General features: G+C 37.1%; 4 protein-coding genes across 4 annotated transcripts; 2 read left to right on the top strand and 2 right to left on the bottom strand.

Moving 5' to 3' along the window:
* Window positions 1-742: 742 nt before the first annotated feature.
* Window positions 743-2,292, bottom strand: LOC116300367 (6-phosphogluconolactonase-like). The gene has a single exon (XM_031709227.2). The coding sequence runs from the start codon at window positions 2,290-2,292 to the stop codon at window positions 1,558-1,560; it is 735 nt and encodes a 244-aa protein (XP_031565087.1). The 3' UTR covers window positions 743-1,557.
* Window positions 2,293-2,559: 267 nt separating this feature from the next.
* LOC116300372 (RNA-binding protein 12B) lies at window positions 2,560-4,859 on the top strand. The gene has a single exon (XM_031709232.2). It carries the CDS (start codon window positions 2,672-2,674, stop codon window positions 4,253-4,255), a length of 1,584 nt encoding a protein of 527 aa, XP_031565092.1. The 5' UTR covers window positions 2,560-2,671; the 3' UTR covers window positions 4,256-4,859.
* A 1,813-nt stretch (window positions 4,860-6,672) lies between these two features.
* LOC116300373 (CBY1-interacting BAR domain-containing protein 1) lies at window positions 6,673-11,137 on the bottom strand. The gene is made up of 6 exons (XM_089033852.1): window positions 10,867-11,137; window positions 10,115-10,349; window positions 9,389-9,559; window positions 8,417-8,521; window positions 7,906-8,019; window positions 6,673-7,381 (listed from the first exon to the last, which is right to left on the bottom strand). The coding sequence occupies exons 1-6, from the start codon at window positions 10,920-10,922 to the stop codon at window positions 7,214-7,216; spliced, it is 849 nt and encodes a 282-aa protein (XP_088889978.1). The 5' UTR covers window positions 10,923-11,137; the 3' UTR covers window positions 6,673-7,213.
* A 38-nt stretch (window positions 11,138-11,175) lies between these two features.
* LOC116300370 (uncharacterized) lies at window positions 11,176-15,861 on the top strand. The gene is made up of 5 exons (XM_031709231.2): window positions 11,176-11,392; window positions 12,368-13,351; window positions 13,607-13,882; window positions 14,460-14,873; window positions 15,482-15,861. Exons 1-5 carry the CDS (start codon window positions 11,380-11,382, stop codon window positions 15,757-15,759), a joined length of 1,965 nt encoding a protein of 654 aa, XP_031565091.1. The 5' UTR covers window positions 11,176-11,379; the 3' UTR covers window positions 15,760-15,861.
* Window positions 15,862-16,103: the final 242 nt, after the last annotated feature.

The following is a 16,103-nucleotide window of genomic DNA, read 5'->3' as shown; positions in this document are numbered from 1 at the left end:
GCTCATATCAGAAACCTCGGGAATAGACTTACCGGTAATTTCAGACAAAAGATAGGGAATAGCTTTGTAATATTTCCCTAGTTTTAATTTTTTCAGCGTTTTCCGTAGACTTTGCGGGGTTGGCTCTTCTAAGTGGTTTATAATTCTTTCCATTACTTCGTCGTCTAAATATACCGGCCGTTGACCTTGAATGTGACTCATCCAGTCTCTGAAGTATTTTATTCTTTTGTATGGCGTCTTCTTACGACCTCCGTTGGAATAATATTGTTCCCTGGTAGCACAAGGCACGGCATTACGAATATTTTTACCGCACTCGTAACACTGTGCTGACGTGTCGTCTTCTATTTGCATTTTCTTACCACAACAAATATACTTATTTGGTGGTGGGGTAACAAACTTGGGTTTCAAGCACTTTACACAGAAATCATAAGCAAACTCTTTACAATCTTCGCACTCCATATATAGACTAACATATTTGCGCTGTTGCCCCCAACCACACTAGGAGTGGGGATTGTCCGTAGGTGGATTTTTGACACGGGTCTTGCCCGTGTTGAGATTGCGCTGGAACCCCCATTCCCTATACTACTGGTATTCCACTTTCTCCTCTCTTTTTGGTTCTTGTGTTAGAAGCATCATTTGTTGGAAGTAAAAAAATCCCGCCCTTTTCTTACTATTAGCACATGAATTTCCAACCAGATGAATTGGTTTAAGTGGTAACTGACGCTGTTTTGCAATAGAGGTATTTCATAGAAAACATTTTTATTGGAAGGAATAATGCAATGTTTTTGCACAACATTTTTTGTCCTACAAATTTGGCTGCTGCATTGGCTCAAAAGTGGACCAAATCCACCTAGGCGCAATGTTTTCCCCCTGTGTCATTAATTTGAAAATAAGATTCTTTGTTTGAGTTGTTTCTATGTTTCTATATTCATGTGTCTTCTCATTCACAACCAGTAAACAAAGAAATAATACTCTAGGAAACGACACTTGCTATTAGTATAGGAAATCGCACGATCTCGAGTACAATTTGGAAATTAATAGACACGAGTAATGTTTTGAAAGTTCATGTAATTGCACGAGCCTTTAGGCGAGTGCAATTAAAGAACTTTCAAAACATTACGAGTGTCTATTAATTCCAAATTGTACGAGAAGATCGTGTGATTTTTTGTTTATAGTTCACTTAACAAAATTTCAGTAAAAAATGCGAAGCGACGCCGTTCATCTTTGTCTATTTGGCTGCCGATTTTCAGTCCATCGCGCAACTGAAATGCATAAAAAAGATTAGTTCTTACGGCTTTAACATTTTATTTATGCTTTTTAAGTACAAAATGATAGAAAATAATTGTTTTGACATTGTTTTGGCTGTGTTGCCATAGCGACTTAATTCGGTACTCCTACGGAGTACAATTAACGCTATAATTGTACTACTCTTGACCAATCAGAGTCGAGTAATTTTGTTGAGTGTACTATAAAACGAGAAAACATTATGCCCAAGCCGATTTAGTCTGTTAAGGTGCGATTCAAAATACTAATCACAATGTTTTGATACTGCAGATACTACTTCTTGACCAGACTTGATGACCCCTCATCCAAGAACCAATACACCTTGCCATTGGTCAGCTTAACCCTTGCAGCTGGTAACAGGTTTTCTTCTTTCCCTTCAAGAGCCCTCTTGACTACTTCAGCTTTGCTTACCCCAGTAGCAACAAAGATAGCACCACGTGCAGCATGGATTACTGGGTACGTCAACGTAATGCGACAGGGAGGCGGCTTGGGTGAATCTGATATTGGCGCCACTAATCTGGTTGATTCCTTCAGTAAGGGATGATCAGGGAACAAGGAACAAATGTGCCCGTCAGAACCCATCCCAAGCAACAACATGTCAAGTTGGGGTACACCCTTTTCCTTGGGGTATAGCCCTCTTAACTTTGTTTCGTACTCCTTGGCTGCCTCGTCGAGAGGTAGCGAAGCGTTCAGAGCAAGAACAACTTCAGGGGCTGAAGATATCTTATCTAAAAGCTGTTCTTTTACTATATTATAGTTACTATCAGGATCTGTGAGCTCCACGTATCGTTCATCGCAAAACAGGATCCTCCATTTTGAAAAGTCGATGTCCTCAGTCTGTAAGCCTTTACAAATAATTTTCGCGCTGCTCCCTCCTGAAAACGCCACAGAAAAGAAACCATGATTTGCGATTGCTTCTTTTGATTTTTCAGCTATCAGGGAACAGACAGAACGTTGCAAATCTTCCTCAGATGAAAACGTCCAGACTTGTTGACTTTCGTCCGCCATTTTGAAAATATGATTTCCCCAAAGGTATTATGGGCCATTTTGTAAGCACAGGTATACCGCCGCGAAGGTTATTATTATTTTTTATGAATTTGAAAACTTTGCTAAAACATCTCATATTGGTTTGAATATTTTCTATGCATTTTGAACTCATTAATTATTATACATATTATTTTATTACTCTTTAATAAGAAAATTGTTGATATTTGAGGTATTTTTGTAGGATGACTTAAGGTATTTACCTATCATGCACTGCGCGCTTAGTATTGCTGCATGGTTAGTTGTGAAAGAGATTTGCTCGATATTTAGAACTTGTTGATACCCTTTTTATGACCTGTATCTAAATAATACCTAATAAGATTAGTCTTAGAGGGTTTTCACGATGTCCGTCGTCATCAAAATGAAAGGTTTACCCTTTGAATCAACTGCTAAAGACATCAAATCGTTCTTCCAAGGTCTGTATTTGAGAGAGGACGAAATCCATTTGGCTGCTTACAAGGATGGAAAAGCAGCAGGGATTGCTTTTGCGGTGTTTCATAGCGATGAGGATGCGAGAAAAGCCATGTTTAGGAATGGGAAATACATAGGCAAGAGGTATATTGAACTGTTTTTGAGCAGTACTTCTGAAATGAACTCCATGCTTCAACAAGGCGTCCCTAAACCAAGACAAGCCAGGGAAGGAGGAGGACAACGCGAGGAAATGAAGTCCAAGGGAAATCGGGGTAAAATGAAGCAGAATAGGGTTCAAAACGTTAAGAGAAGTGATAGAAGTGAGGTTCATCCACGAGCTAGAAGTAGGAGTCCTATTTCAAGGCAAGGAAATCCAGGGCGGGAGTCAAATTCAAGGAGTTTTGGAGGTTCGAATAGAGGTCCTGGTTTTGGTGGTGATAATGAAAGACACGTTGAGTTAGATGACAGAGAGGCAAGGTTTTTTGAAATGAGGATGAGGGAAGAGGAAGATGAAAGACAAGATCGTTATCATAGATTACATAATGAAAGAGAAATTCCTAGAGAAAGAATGGGAAACAAGAGTTTTCAAATGGATAAAAGGGATATGCATAGGGAAAAGGGTAATGGAAGAGAGGATGCAAATAATAGAAATAAGCAGAGGGGATCGCCACAGTCTTCCAGAGAGGAGAGGGATAGAGGAGACAGGAATGATGAAACTTGCTGCAGACTCTTTGGACTTCCATTCCAGGTCAGCGAATCAGAAGTCAGGAATTTCTTCAAGGGATTTTCTGTTCTCAAAATAAAGCTGCTTTATCATCCTGAGGGGTCGTTTGCTGGAAGGAAAAATGGTCAAGCATATGTGGAATTTAGGTCTGTTCAGGAATCAAGAGAGGCTGCAAAGAAAAAGCACAAGCAGTATATGGGGAATAGGTATGTTGAAGTTACTTGTTGCAGCAAAAGGGAGATGATTGAAGAATCAAAAGTAAATGATGATTTGTGCCAAAGGGCTCAAGAGGGCCAAAGGGGCGATAGAGAATCCAGGTTTAGTTCTGTGGCTGGTAATCATCCCATCAGTGACCTAGCAATAAAGATTGATCCTGAGATATTAAATTCTGCATACAGCATGCCAAATTTCCTGGACAGTAATCCAGATCTTCGAAACCTAGGTTTTTCATTACCAAATCCATACATGTCAAGTGAAGCAGTGGACCTTCAAACATTAGCAACACTGAGACAGCTTGAATCACGAGCTAACATTAATCCTGATGATGTCACGGCTGGCTGTGTTGTTGGTATTCGCAATTTACCTTCCACTATCACAGCTGAAGAAATTTTGGATTTCTTCTATGGGTTCCCTGTGTTTTCTGATTCTGTGCGCATTCATTACTTGGCACCTGGGCAGTCATCTGGGGATGCAATGGTAACGTTCCGTTCAAGTCGAGAAGCAACTGCAGCTATTGAGCAACTCAATCACAAACCTGTAGGAAAAAGGAATGTCCAGTTGTTTCTTGTTTAGAACTGTTTAGATGGTTTTCAGAACTTTTGTATATCTGGTACAGAACATTATTGGTAAAGATAATCTAGATTTTGAGATATTTGGACTAGCGTATGGACTTACAAAACTACAGTAGATTTCTTACATTTTAAAGAGATTATTATCACATGATCAAGCAAGGTGCAACTTGAGCCATAATTGGTTCAATTCTAGCCATAACCGTAGCCTGCCAATGCTATATGCACTAATCTATGTTCATTATATTACATCTTTAAATGTATTAAGAATGTATATGGGCAAGGACAGTAGATATTTGGATTTAAGTGACGTGTTAATTTATTTACAGTTCATTGTCGCCTGTCTTGAATTCTAGATGTCAAAACTAGTTGCATGATGATGTATACTTGTGTCATGCTCAATGGAGAGGCATAGTCAATGTACATAATTATCTAGATGTATTATTTTTCACACAGCATTTAATATTTTTGTGTGTTGTCGCATGAATATTTTTGATTTTCTTTAGTAGACATTGCCTAGTTATAGTTTTTCCCATAATCATAACTCAATTTGATAACATTTGTTATGCAAGTACTTTGAGATAATTTAGTAAAAGGGACGTTCGTAATAGCGTTTATTTTTGTTATTTAATTCTGGATGGTGTAGAGAGTAGTATTTTAGGAGGGCAGAATGAAAAAGGAATGGGCTATCTTAAGAAGCTGGGTCAGTCATCATATTTTTGCAAACAGAGGAAAGCTAGGGAAAAGAACTTATCTAAGTATGAGTTATGGTTGGTTTATTCTACTTGGATAGTAATTAAAGAGCTATTTATCCTTCCTTGGTAGGGGGAAGAACAGTGTATAAAGTTTTTTTTCCAGAAGTGAAAATACAGAAGGTATAATCTCAGAAATTAGGCATATTGTAATTTTTCATATGGGAGAAATGGGAAAAAAGGAAAATGGGAAAAAATAATGGAAACTCCACAACCAGCACTGGCTAGGATAGGATAATTTAATAGCCTAGTATATTGGCCTTATATTAGCCTTTCATCTACCAAGAAGATGGTCTTGATGGATGAGAAAAAAAGCTGATCTCTTGAAGCACTTGGACTACTACCTTCAAATGCTATTGAAAATATCAGAAAGGACCTGGAAGCTGATTAAAGTCAGGGCATGGCCATGAACTAGTTGTAGATTAAATTAGATACATGTTATCATAAGGGAAAGTGCCTGCAACAATTTGTGAACAGATGCAGGCGTAGCTCAGTTGGCATGCAATCTTCAGAGCTAGAGGACCATGGTTTGATCCTTGGGATCTCCATGTCCATTTTGACTTATCTCTAGGTTCCATGTAGCTTTAGCTTAAATACTTGTAACAGGAGCACTGATAGTTGTAGGAAGTGTGCACCTTTGGGTGCTTTATACAAGAGCCTCTGGCTCAGGAGAATTTGGCAAGCACTCCCTGCTCTATTGAAGTAAAATAAATTACCTTTACCTTTTTAAGATTATGGGTTCATTGAATCAGATGTGAACGATTATTTGAACTCAAAGTATTGAAAGCATGAGGCAAAGTTTGTGCCATACTGAATTGGAAAAGCCAGAGAAAGTTCAGTGGTGTCAGCACATCTTGTTACTAAAGCATGACTTGCTATGAGGATCACTACCTAATCGGGTACTGTTAGCATTAGAAGTGGGAGCACAACACAAGTGTACCAGCAAGGGTTGAATTCTTGTTCAAAAATAATAAAAGTTATCCATTCCAATAATCATGCAAAAAGTCAAGATGTAATAAAATTAAAATGTGTTATGGATAAGGAAATCCTTAGGGTAATGCAAACTGTAAAGCTTTTTGTTGCTGCAGAGTTATCAAAGGTGATACAAATCATACAATTACTGAAAAATAGAACAGGGACTGCTTATTTCAAATTGTTTCATCCGCCCTCTACATCATAATACAATTCAATGATAGCATGAGTGGTTGCTGATCAGACTACCGCTGAAGCAAGATAATAAGTCGTGATGCCAGGGCAAAATTTACTAGTTGTCAAAGTCTTAAAAGTTGTGTTGTGATATACAAATTTGGATAAGAGGTGTAATTCAGAAATTAGTTTTACTCCCAAAGGAAAATCGATAAAGAAAGTACTAGAAAATACCCTTTATAGACCCACCTCACCTTACCTCGCCTCCTGGAAATACCATACTTCCTCTCAAAGGGGGGAAATATGATATAAATACCATATTTTATACCATTTAAACAAAAGCACTAGCCATTCAGAGAGGACATCTTCATTAAATGAATTGTAAGGTAAGTATGATTATATTGTGCATAACATATCCAAACAATCCTATGTAAGACTCGAGTTAAAAAGTCGTAACTATCCCAGGTAGGTTGGATATAATCATTGTTTTCATTGGGAAAAAAATACAGTAAGTCACTGGGAGTGCAGTGGTGCATTTTAATGCTAGATTTATTAAGACAATGTGTATTATGTTAAGTCAAACTAGTGAGTGCAAATATAAATAAAGCTACTGAAAATATATAAATTATTATTACAAAAATATAAACATTCTTTTATGATAAATTATTATGCAACGGAACTGTACAAGACATTATTATTTCAACAGTGCCGGTCATTCTAATGAAATTTGAATTTGAATTTGATAGACTTTGGTCTATACAATCTTGTATATTGCTGTAATTTTCATTTCCTTATGAATAAGGTTTTTCCCCTCGAGGTAAACCAAAATTTACGTACCCTCAAGTATCACTGGTACGTTAATGAAAGTAATAATACTGAAGGGAAATTTAACAAATGGCTTGAAATGATAAATCAGTGGAATTTTCCAAGCGTTTGAAGAAGCATCAGAAGTAGTGTTGCCATGGTAATGGTTCCATGGTAACCAGCTTCCTTGGTTGCTACCGGTTACCATGGACTTTTCTCCTTAAGGAGAAAGAGATACAATGTAGCCTGGGAAAGGAAAATTACTCGATAGATCCCTGGCTGTGCATACTCTGACTTGTCCTGTTGAGAGAAAGCTGAGAACCACGAAGAGATCCCTGAGAGTCGTAATGCAATGAACTTTGTGAGCCACTCTTGATGGAATCTAGTCTTGTTGGTATTGTTGCTGGATGAATATCATTCTCAAAAGCCTGGTTCAAACATATTAACAATGCCCATCAGATTGTAGTCATATGAATTAAATTAGAGGGGAAAAAATAAAATTATAATAGAAACCCTAGGCTTGGGATTGTCCTAAAATAAAGTACAGTAATATGTGCCTGGAGCTAACAAGACCCAACTAACTATTGTCCCACTGGAGGTACCACTGTACAAATCCCCTACCAACCCCTTCCCCCCCTTACACCTCTTAAGTCAATCTGTTGGACATAATGTCAAACTGTAGACAGATTTTTGTAACATTTGTGGTGATGCATCTTGAACAGCAGAATACCATCCCTCCCACCCTCCATCAGGCTGATAAAAAGCAGATAACTAGTAATGTAGCACAACTCTAAGTTCAGCTGATCATTTATGGCCATGGAATCATTACGTACTGGATGTAAGTCAAACTGTTGACAGATTTGTGTTGATGCATCTTATATCAACACCTCCTAAAAACCTGATCCAAAATTAAACAACTATTCTAATGTTATGTACAATGAAGCACTGTCACCTCTAAGTCTAGTTGTTCATCTATAGCCATGAGATGCTTGTAGGCCTGAGTATAGGTTTCTAGAGCCTTGGCATGGAACAACAATTGACCATGGAAGAAGCTACCAAAAATGCTCTACAAGAAAATTTAAATATCCATCAAATTATGAATAATAAATTGTGAAATGAGCTGTAAATTAGATACAGAATCTTCCTCATTTCCATTCAACTTTAACTTGCCAGATTTTCTTGGTGAAACAGCTCAATCACTTCTAATCAATCTCAACAATTTTTTAGCAGAACATGAACTTAATCTCCAAAACAGTTTAATAGGCACTACTATAATATTCACGTCTGGTCTGTATGGGATTTACAGCAGCTTACCTCCAGCTTGCCCTTGTAAATGACCATAAGGGTTTTCTGTTCACATTGTATATATATCACTTGTAAACACACCAACCTATTTTTAGTGCCTTTGAAATTGGCTCAAAAATGTCATACACATTATGATATTGAGAATAATCTTAACCAACCTTAAGGTCTTCAATCTTTTTCTTCTCAAAGATGACCATTTGATCCACCATAGTTTGACGTGCCCTGCCTGAATCGATAGATGCCTTTTGGAGTTCCTGCTCCAGCTAAATTGTTTTAAAAATCAGTGAAATGTTAATTTATCAGCATCAAAAAGTTTTTTTTTACGCAGCTACAAATTAAATTTCAAGATGAAAATAGAAAAAAATTACAAATCATTAGCTCCAGCTAAATTGTTTTAAAAATCAGTGAAATGTTAATTTATCAGCATCAAAAAGTTGTTTTTTTTACACAGCTACAAATCAAATTTCAAGATGAAAATAGAAAAAAATTACAAATCATTTGAATGTGCCATTTAAAGTAAACTGGGGTTCTCAACAATGCAGAGTTGGATTGCTTGAATCTTATCACATGTAATAGGCTGATGAACATATTTTCCTAGGTACTGTAGTTTTTGAGGCAAGACATTTCTAATCAAATTCATATAAGATGTGATATGGTAAAGCTGTTGTTTTTGTGTCCATCTGAGTGATATTTTACCTTTGCCTACAGACTGTTAAGGAATCAGTCAACAGAATATGATTTGAATAACACTACAGTACAAGAGAAGTTTAACTATAATCCACCCTAACATTAAATACTGAATAGACCTTTTTATCAATACAGCAACCATCTTAAAATGAGTCTTGGATACATCACTAACATTTTGTTGAAGTCATATCGTGGTAAATAATAGGATATACCATGCTAAACCATCGTAAATTTGTTTTTTTACAACAAAAACACTGAAAAGACTTGAAAAAAAGAACCAGTTTAAAGGACGCACCGCCTCTCTACATTATGTTGCTGACATTTTGTTGGGATATCCTTCTATATAACATATTATCAAAACTATAGCATTTATTGATGGCAACACAAATTATTCACATTACAATATAATTATTATTATTTGAAGTTTTTTTGCTGAAGGATACAAGTTTAGACTTGTTATTAGGATCTTTGGATTTCATCTTGTCAAGTGATTTAAGTTTTGCTAGTTCTTTGTCTCTGGCAGTTATTGCTCCTTTAGCATAATCCTTGGCAATTTTACAGTTGGTAGCATAAAATGACAATGGTTGAGCTACCTTTCCATGCAGAAAATTGACCTGCAATATTCAAATAAGAAACAGTCCATGTAACTTAATACAGAACATCTTTTTGAACATCTAGTAGGGGTTTATGCAGCCCGGTCTTATAAAAACATGCAATAGACCAAAATATTAGCTTTTGCATACTGTTTTCCCTTTTTAGACCAATTGTCATTCCCTTGAGAATAAGATTCTTTGTTTGAGTTGTATCCATGATCATGTGTCTTCTCATGCACGACCAATAAACAAAGAAATAGTATTCTAGAGAATGATACTTGGTCTGAAATGGCTAAAGAAATCAATTGCTACGTTTCAATCTGCAGTTGGTAAAAATCTTTGAATCTAATTATCTGTTCAGTGGAGAAATTCATTCCTTAGGGTATAATTTCTTTGTTTAATGGTTGTGCAAGACACAATTAATATGGATACAACTCAAACAAATAATAGTTTTCTCAAAAGAATAACAAATAGTCTGAAATGAAAAAATATATATGCCTAAGGTAAAGAGGTTTATTGGTCGGAACAATTTCAAAATTCTGAGTCCATTATGCATAACAACAAATAGTAACTAACCTCAGCAGTGAGATAGTCTTGCATAGTGGCAACACATTCAGATACATTTTGCATAGCATTCCTAACTGATGGATACTCCATATCAGCATAGCTGTCAAGGCTTGAAGACAGCTTGTTTCCTTTTTCTTTCACTCCTTCCAATGAAGCATTGTAAGAAAGAACATCTTTGGATAAACTTGTAAAGTGTTTTTCTGCTAATGCTATTCTATCAGACACAATCTTGAGCTCATGATCCCTTAATATAAGAAGTAGTGATTAAATGGAAATTATTTACACTGCTAGTTGTGTATTATTTTACAATACAGCCGAATAAAATTTATTTTGCATTAAATAGTACGAAATCATTGGTGGATCCAATACAAAAGAACTTTGGTCTGAATAACCATGACGGATGTACATGTACCCTCTTCCCCAACAACAATTTCCAGGGGAGGGCTAGGTGTGAAGTTAATTCTTTTAAATGCACTTTCTCGTACATTGCAAATAATCAGGTAAGTTAAATACTGTCCTACAGTGTGACTACCAACAAAGTGGAAATAAAATAAAGACCACCTATTTTTCAACATGCACAAAATAATAAGACAAGTGGTCATAGCAACTTAGCCTAAAAGTCAAGCAGCTTAGAAGTAGGCCGGGAAGTTGTCATGACTACATCCCTTGTACGTCTAAAGATCTCTAGAGTTTGTTTTTGTGCGTATTTATCTTTCAGTATCTTTATGAATATAACTGTAATCAACCTAGCATCCTATTACCTTGCTCTTGCTTCCATTCTTGACTCACTGGCTGAAGAAGACGAAGCGTTTTTCATGGCGAACAAAAAAATCACGTTAAAAGTTACCTTAGGAATTTACTGATTAAAACAACTTTTCTACTAAATTTACGTTTGAAAAAAGTTAACTTATCATGTCCTTAACTCTCCTTCTGAAAACTAGGAGCCTAAATGCTGATATTTTGTCATAAAATGGAAAATAAAAACAACAAAAAAGTTAGTCTAAAACTTGAAACTACCACCTGAGCCTGTGATGTCTTGAGTCAGTGATGTCAACTGTTGCGCATGCCTGTTACGTCCCAACCTGTCGTCCCTTCAAGATTTCCACTGTGGAGAAGTTTAAAGTGTTTCAACATTAAAATTCGAAGCAAAATAGCTCGAAAATAAACGCTTCTGCCTGGTGGATATGAAGAATAGATAGCAAGGAAGGGAACATTGCAAGTAGGGTGACATTTGTTGCTCGTAACAGCTGTTTTTTGGCCAATAACCTATCGTCATGAGTTCACGTGGTAAGTCGATCGCCATCTTGTTTTCCTCTGCCGATGTGTCAAAATTATTTCTTATTTTATGTGAGATCTTCGGATTGATTGATGATTGTTGTTAATAATCTGCATTTTCATGCTTTTCTTTTCCTCCTGGATCTGTTTTTTTCCCTCTCAACAATTTTGATTTCCTTTGATTGCAAAGTTGAGGCAATATTTCATCGAGAGTGTTTTATAAGCTTTATATTATTGCATAGTGTTGTTTAATAACTTTAATACTTCAATTCTGGCAAATGTTAGCACTTCAAGAGAAGATTCTTAAAACATCTGATTCTAAGAATTCATTCTTCAATTCAAAAGAACTAATAAACAAGCACCAGATTTTTTTCTTCAAAAATCCAATTACGATTCGACTGTACTATCGGCGTAATGAATTAAATGATTCGGAAGTCGAATTCAATCGAATGCAATCACATGATTGAATTTGAGAGGCAATCAAACGAAAACGAATGCAAAAAAATGTGAATTTGATTGCATTTGATTTCAGTCTTTATATTGTATAGTGTTGTCTGTCAACTTTAATATTTCAGTTCTTGTAAATGTTAGCACTTCAAGAGAAGATTCTTAAAAGATCTGATTTTAAGAATTCATTCTCCAATTCAAAAGAACTAATGAACAAACACCAGATTTTTTTCTTCAAAAAATCAATTACAATTCGACTACAGTCAATACTGGCGTGATCAATCAAATGATTTGGAAATTGAATTCAATGGAACACAATCACATGATTGGATTCGAGTTGCAATCAAACGAAAACGAATGCAAAAAAAAAAAAAGGGAATGTGATTGCATTTGATTTCAATCTACGCCTCCTGGATCCACTTCTTGGTTGTAGGGAAATGCTCTACTGCTATGCCACCCTTGTACTACTGTGTAGTAATAAAGTGTACCATTGTTGATAAGTGGTGTAGTGGGTTTTTAACTTCTAAATTCATTTGACAGACTACTGGGGTCCTGGACCCCCTCCCAGAAGAGCAGTACCTGCATGGGATCAGTATCATGACATGCCTACTTCGCATTATGAAGAGCCACCAAGACCACCTCCTGATAATTATTATGAAGTTCCACCCCCACCAGGGCCACCACAGTTCTATGAGGATGATTCATGGCATCGTGATGCAAGACCTCATTACTTACCTTCACCTCCAATAAAGAGACCACCACTCAGAGGGAGCTTTAGGGGAGGAAGAGGAAGAGGAGGAGGAAGAGGAAGAGGAGGAGGAAGAGGAAGAGGAAGAGGGGAAGGTAGTGCAGGAAGGGGACAAAGTAATGGTTCAAATCCATCAGCTAGGAATGACACTGGGTTGAAAAATAATGCCTCCACAGGGGTTCATAACTCTTCTAGTGGTACACCAGTATGGATGACCCAATCTAGCAATCAAGATAAAACAAGCGTCTCCAACTCCTCTTCAGACAACAAACCAGCATGGCTAACAAGCACCTCCAACTCCTCTCCAGAGAAAAAGCCTGCATCACTTACTCAGTCACCATCACAAGCAAACACTAACACCACTTTAAAGTCTACACCAGCTTGGTTGAACCAACCAGGAACTGAGTCTAACAGTAATACCACTAATGCTAGCGGGAATATGCCTGCCTGGCTTTGTGCCCCTTCAGCTGACAACAAAAGTGTTACTACAAGTTCTTCACCTATGATGCCCACATGGCTACAATCAAACAATATTAACAACCAAGCTATTACAACAACAAGCCAAGTTACTGCTGTCACCCCAACAGATACAACACGCTCACAATCACCACCACCACCACCACCACCTTCTTATCCACCACCAAAAAATCAACCCAAGATTCATCCTGTGCCAAGTCATTCAACTTCTACACAAGTACTCCCAATGCCTACTTGTGGACCTCAGGTGACCAAGCAAAAGAATAAAGCCAAAAGTAAAGCATTGGCTGAAGTGAAAGGTACTTAGTACTGTACATATAAGAAAATCAAGGGTGGTGTTGTAGTATTAGTAGTAGTGCACTCACACGTCACCTCTGTATATTAGGTTTGATTGATCCTGGACTCGGCATTATTGTGAACAGAATAGTTTGTTAGGCCTTTGTGTAAAGTAAAATATTAAAGGTGGTGTGTGGAATGAGCATAGAAAAGCTTGCACATATAACAAATAAAAATGAATTTCATTTTATTTATTTTTTATTTATTTATTTTTCTAGTTGCAGCACCAGGAGAAGCCAATTTTATCTCATTCAAAAACAGTTTACAAGAATACAGCCAGAAGAAAGGATTTCACGTTCCAGTTTATCACACTTTTAAGAACAGCTATGGCCAATCAGCAAAAGTAGAGGCTGCACAGAAGACATTCCAAAGCAGTGGAGTTCAAAAGGATAAAAAAGAAGCAGAGCAAAATGCTGCTTATGAGGCTCTTAAAGCTCTTGGTCTGCTGGCTGCAACAGTGCCCTTTACTAGTACCAGTAGTGTCAAACCAGGCAGTAAGTATGGTGTATCGACTGGGGTATTACAGTTTAATCACTACAATTCCAAGTAGAATGAGGCAGTTGTAATTTTTTATCTGTTCTTCGGTCATGTGGTGTAAAAAACATGTTCTTCCACATGATGCCATGGTGCAACATTGGCATCATGCAGAAGATTTGAAATGCAATTGCAGTTAACATAGGAGACGCTACAACGGTGATTAAAAAATCACAACTGCCTCAGTCTACTTGGAACAAAAACCTGCCCTCCTGGTTATAAGCCTTGGGTTTATTTATATTCTTAAGGATTTTTTGATGGGCTTATGACCATGGGGGCTTAGTACTGGAAGGGAAAAAAGTATGGGGCAAGAAGATAATGTTTGTTTGTTTCTTTTCCCCATCAATCCTCTATGTGTCATCAACATCATAAATTAATATAAAATGCAAATGCGCTTATCAGGAGGGGGAGGGGGTACTTATGACTGGAAGGATATGCATTAGCAGGGGAAGGGGGCTTGTAAGCAGAATGTTATGGTATTTGTTTGATATCACAGGCCTTTATTTAAAACATACACACTTTCTTATTGTGCTTTAGTAAAAAGACCACCACAGCCAACACCTCAAACAGTAGCCAAGAAACTCAAAGGAGAAATCCCAACTTTCAACAACTCCACCAACTACAAATGCCAGTTAAATGAATTTTGTCAGAAGTTTCACCTCCCAGTACCCACGTATGAGACAGCGCATGATAATAATGGCTTCATGACTACATTGGTGTACAACAAAAAGGTTTATCTATCAACCAGTCCACAGTCAACCAAAAAAGCAGCTGAACAGAATGTGGCACAGTTGGTGCTCAGTAAAGTCAACCAGGCGCCTCCTCCAATGGATCAAAACCAGCAATTGATTCTACAGAATTTTGTAGCTGCATCATCTGCAAAACCTGAGCCAACTACTATCGCAAGTACTACTGCAAGTACCACTGCAAGTACTACTGCGACTACACCAGGTATTGAAAGCTAAGGACATTTTCCTGCTTTTGCAGGTTTAATAAAGAGGACTGATTTGGGTTGGTCTCACTAAGTTGCTGGCTTTAAACATACATGCGTGCATGGGCAATATTTTGAGATTTTGTTACATTGTTATATGTATTGGGTCTATTTCTCATGTTACTTACATTACTTGTGCCTGGATTAGATTTTATATGACTGTAAAACAGTCAGTAGTCCAGTTTCGAGTTCTCTGTTGCTCAGTATTAGCTGTTCATTTTGTGTAGAATATTCACATATTACAGTAAAATTCAGGGGAATTTCAAAGTGTTTGTGTTGTTGAAGTTGTGCATTCTTTAGTTTACCGTTGGTATTTGTGAAACTCTTACACTGAAATGTGGTTAATTGTGCTGAGTAAATGAGTATATGATCAAGAAAACCAGTAAAACACCTTTCCTGAAGTCACTAGATTGACCATAAAACAATGGTTCCCTGTCAAGGTTGTACTTGATAAATACAGTAAATACAGGGGTCTATTGATGGAAATTGATTTATGGTCATTTCCTCAGTGGCCTGGATATTTCTCTTTTTTCATTTTCGACTCCCCTTATTTTTGTTGCTTTGACAGAGCCTCCCAAACCAGAATCAATAGCAGTGAGCTCAGTACAAGATCTTACCGCCAAGAACATCACCCCAATGATTTCTTACAAGAACAAACTACAAGAAGTATGCCACAAGAAAAAGACATTCCTACCTGTCTATGATACCATCAAAGATGGCCATGTATATAACTGTAAAGTAGCTATTGACGGAAAAGTTTTTAATGCAACGGGATGCAAGACGAAAAAGGGGGCGGAACAGAGCGCTGCTCGTGTTGCTCTGCAGGCTTTAGGCCTTATAGATTAGAAATAGTAGGATTGAGCTGGTTTGAACACTTTATAGTTTATAGACTTTGTAATTGACGTTCGGTTTTAAATTCTGGATCATTAAAATGAAATATCACGAAAACGACTCATTGCTTGTGTAGTGTCGTCTCAGAGCTATTGATGGTTTTCAACCATTCCCAAGAGAATTAAATAACAAAAGACAAGGCAGCCATGTTGGAGGACATAACAAAAGAATTCATTGATAATTCTTTTAAGTTCCTCCAAAATGGCTGCCATGAAAACCATCAATACAATTATGCCCTATGTGACGTAATACATAGCATATTACGTTGTCACATGATATATCGTACAGTATACATTGTA

Source organism: Actinia tenebrosa, unplaced genomic scaffold (genome assembly GCF_029948245.1).
Source record: "Actinia tenebrosa isolate PJP-AT-01 unplaced genomic scaffold, QUT_ActTen_1.0 PGA_scaffold2__45_contigs__length_23673736, whole genome shotgun sequence".
NCBI classification, from domain to species: Eukaryota; Metazoa; Cnidaria; class Anthozoa; order Actiniaria; family Actiniidae; genus Actinia; species Actinia tenebrosa.
The sequence above is the reverse complement of the archived record's forward strand: the minus strand, read 5'-3'. Positions and strand labels throughout refer to the sequence as shown.

Bases quoted from the DNA above. Each gene is read 5' to 3' on its own strand.
- LOC116300367 (XM_031709227.2), bottom strand. From the start codon at position 2,292: ATGGCGGACGAAAGTCAACAAGTCTGGACGTTTTCATCTGAGGAAGAT.
- LOC116300373 (XM_089033852.1), bottom strand. From the start codon at position 10,922: ATGAAAAACGCTTCGTCTTCTTCAGCCAGTGAGTCAAGAATGGAAGCA. The intron at 10,350-10,866 runs GTAATAGGATGC...TCTTATATTAAG, and splicing joins AGAATGGAAGCAAGAGCAAG to GGATCATGAGCTCAAGATTG. The intron at 7,382-7,905 runs GTGACAGTGCTT...TGTTTGAACCAG, and splicing joins ATGAACAACTAGACTTAGAG to GCTTTTGAGAATGATATTCA.
- LOC116300370 (XM_031709231.2), top strand. The intron at 13,883-14,459 runs GTAAGTATGGTG...ATTGTGCTTTAG, and splicing joins CAGTAGTGTCAAACCAGGCA to TAAAAAGACCACCACAGCCA. The intron at 14,874-15,481 runs GTATTGAAAGCT...TTGCTTTGACAG, and splicing joins TACTACTGCGACTACACCAG to AGCCTCCCAAACCAGAATCA.
- LOC116300372 (XM_031709232.2), top strand. From the start codon at position 2,672: ATGTCCGTCGTCATCAAAATGAAAGGTTTACCCTTTGAATCAACTGCT.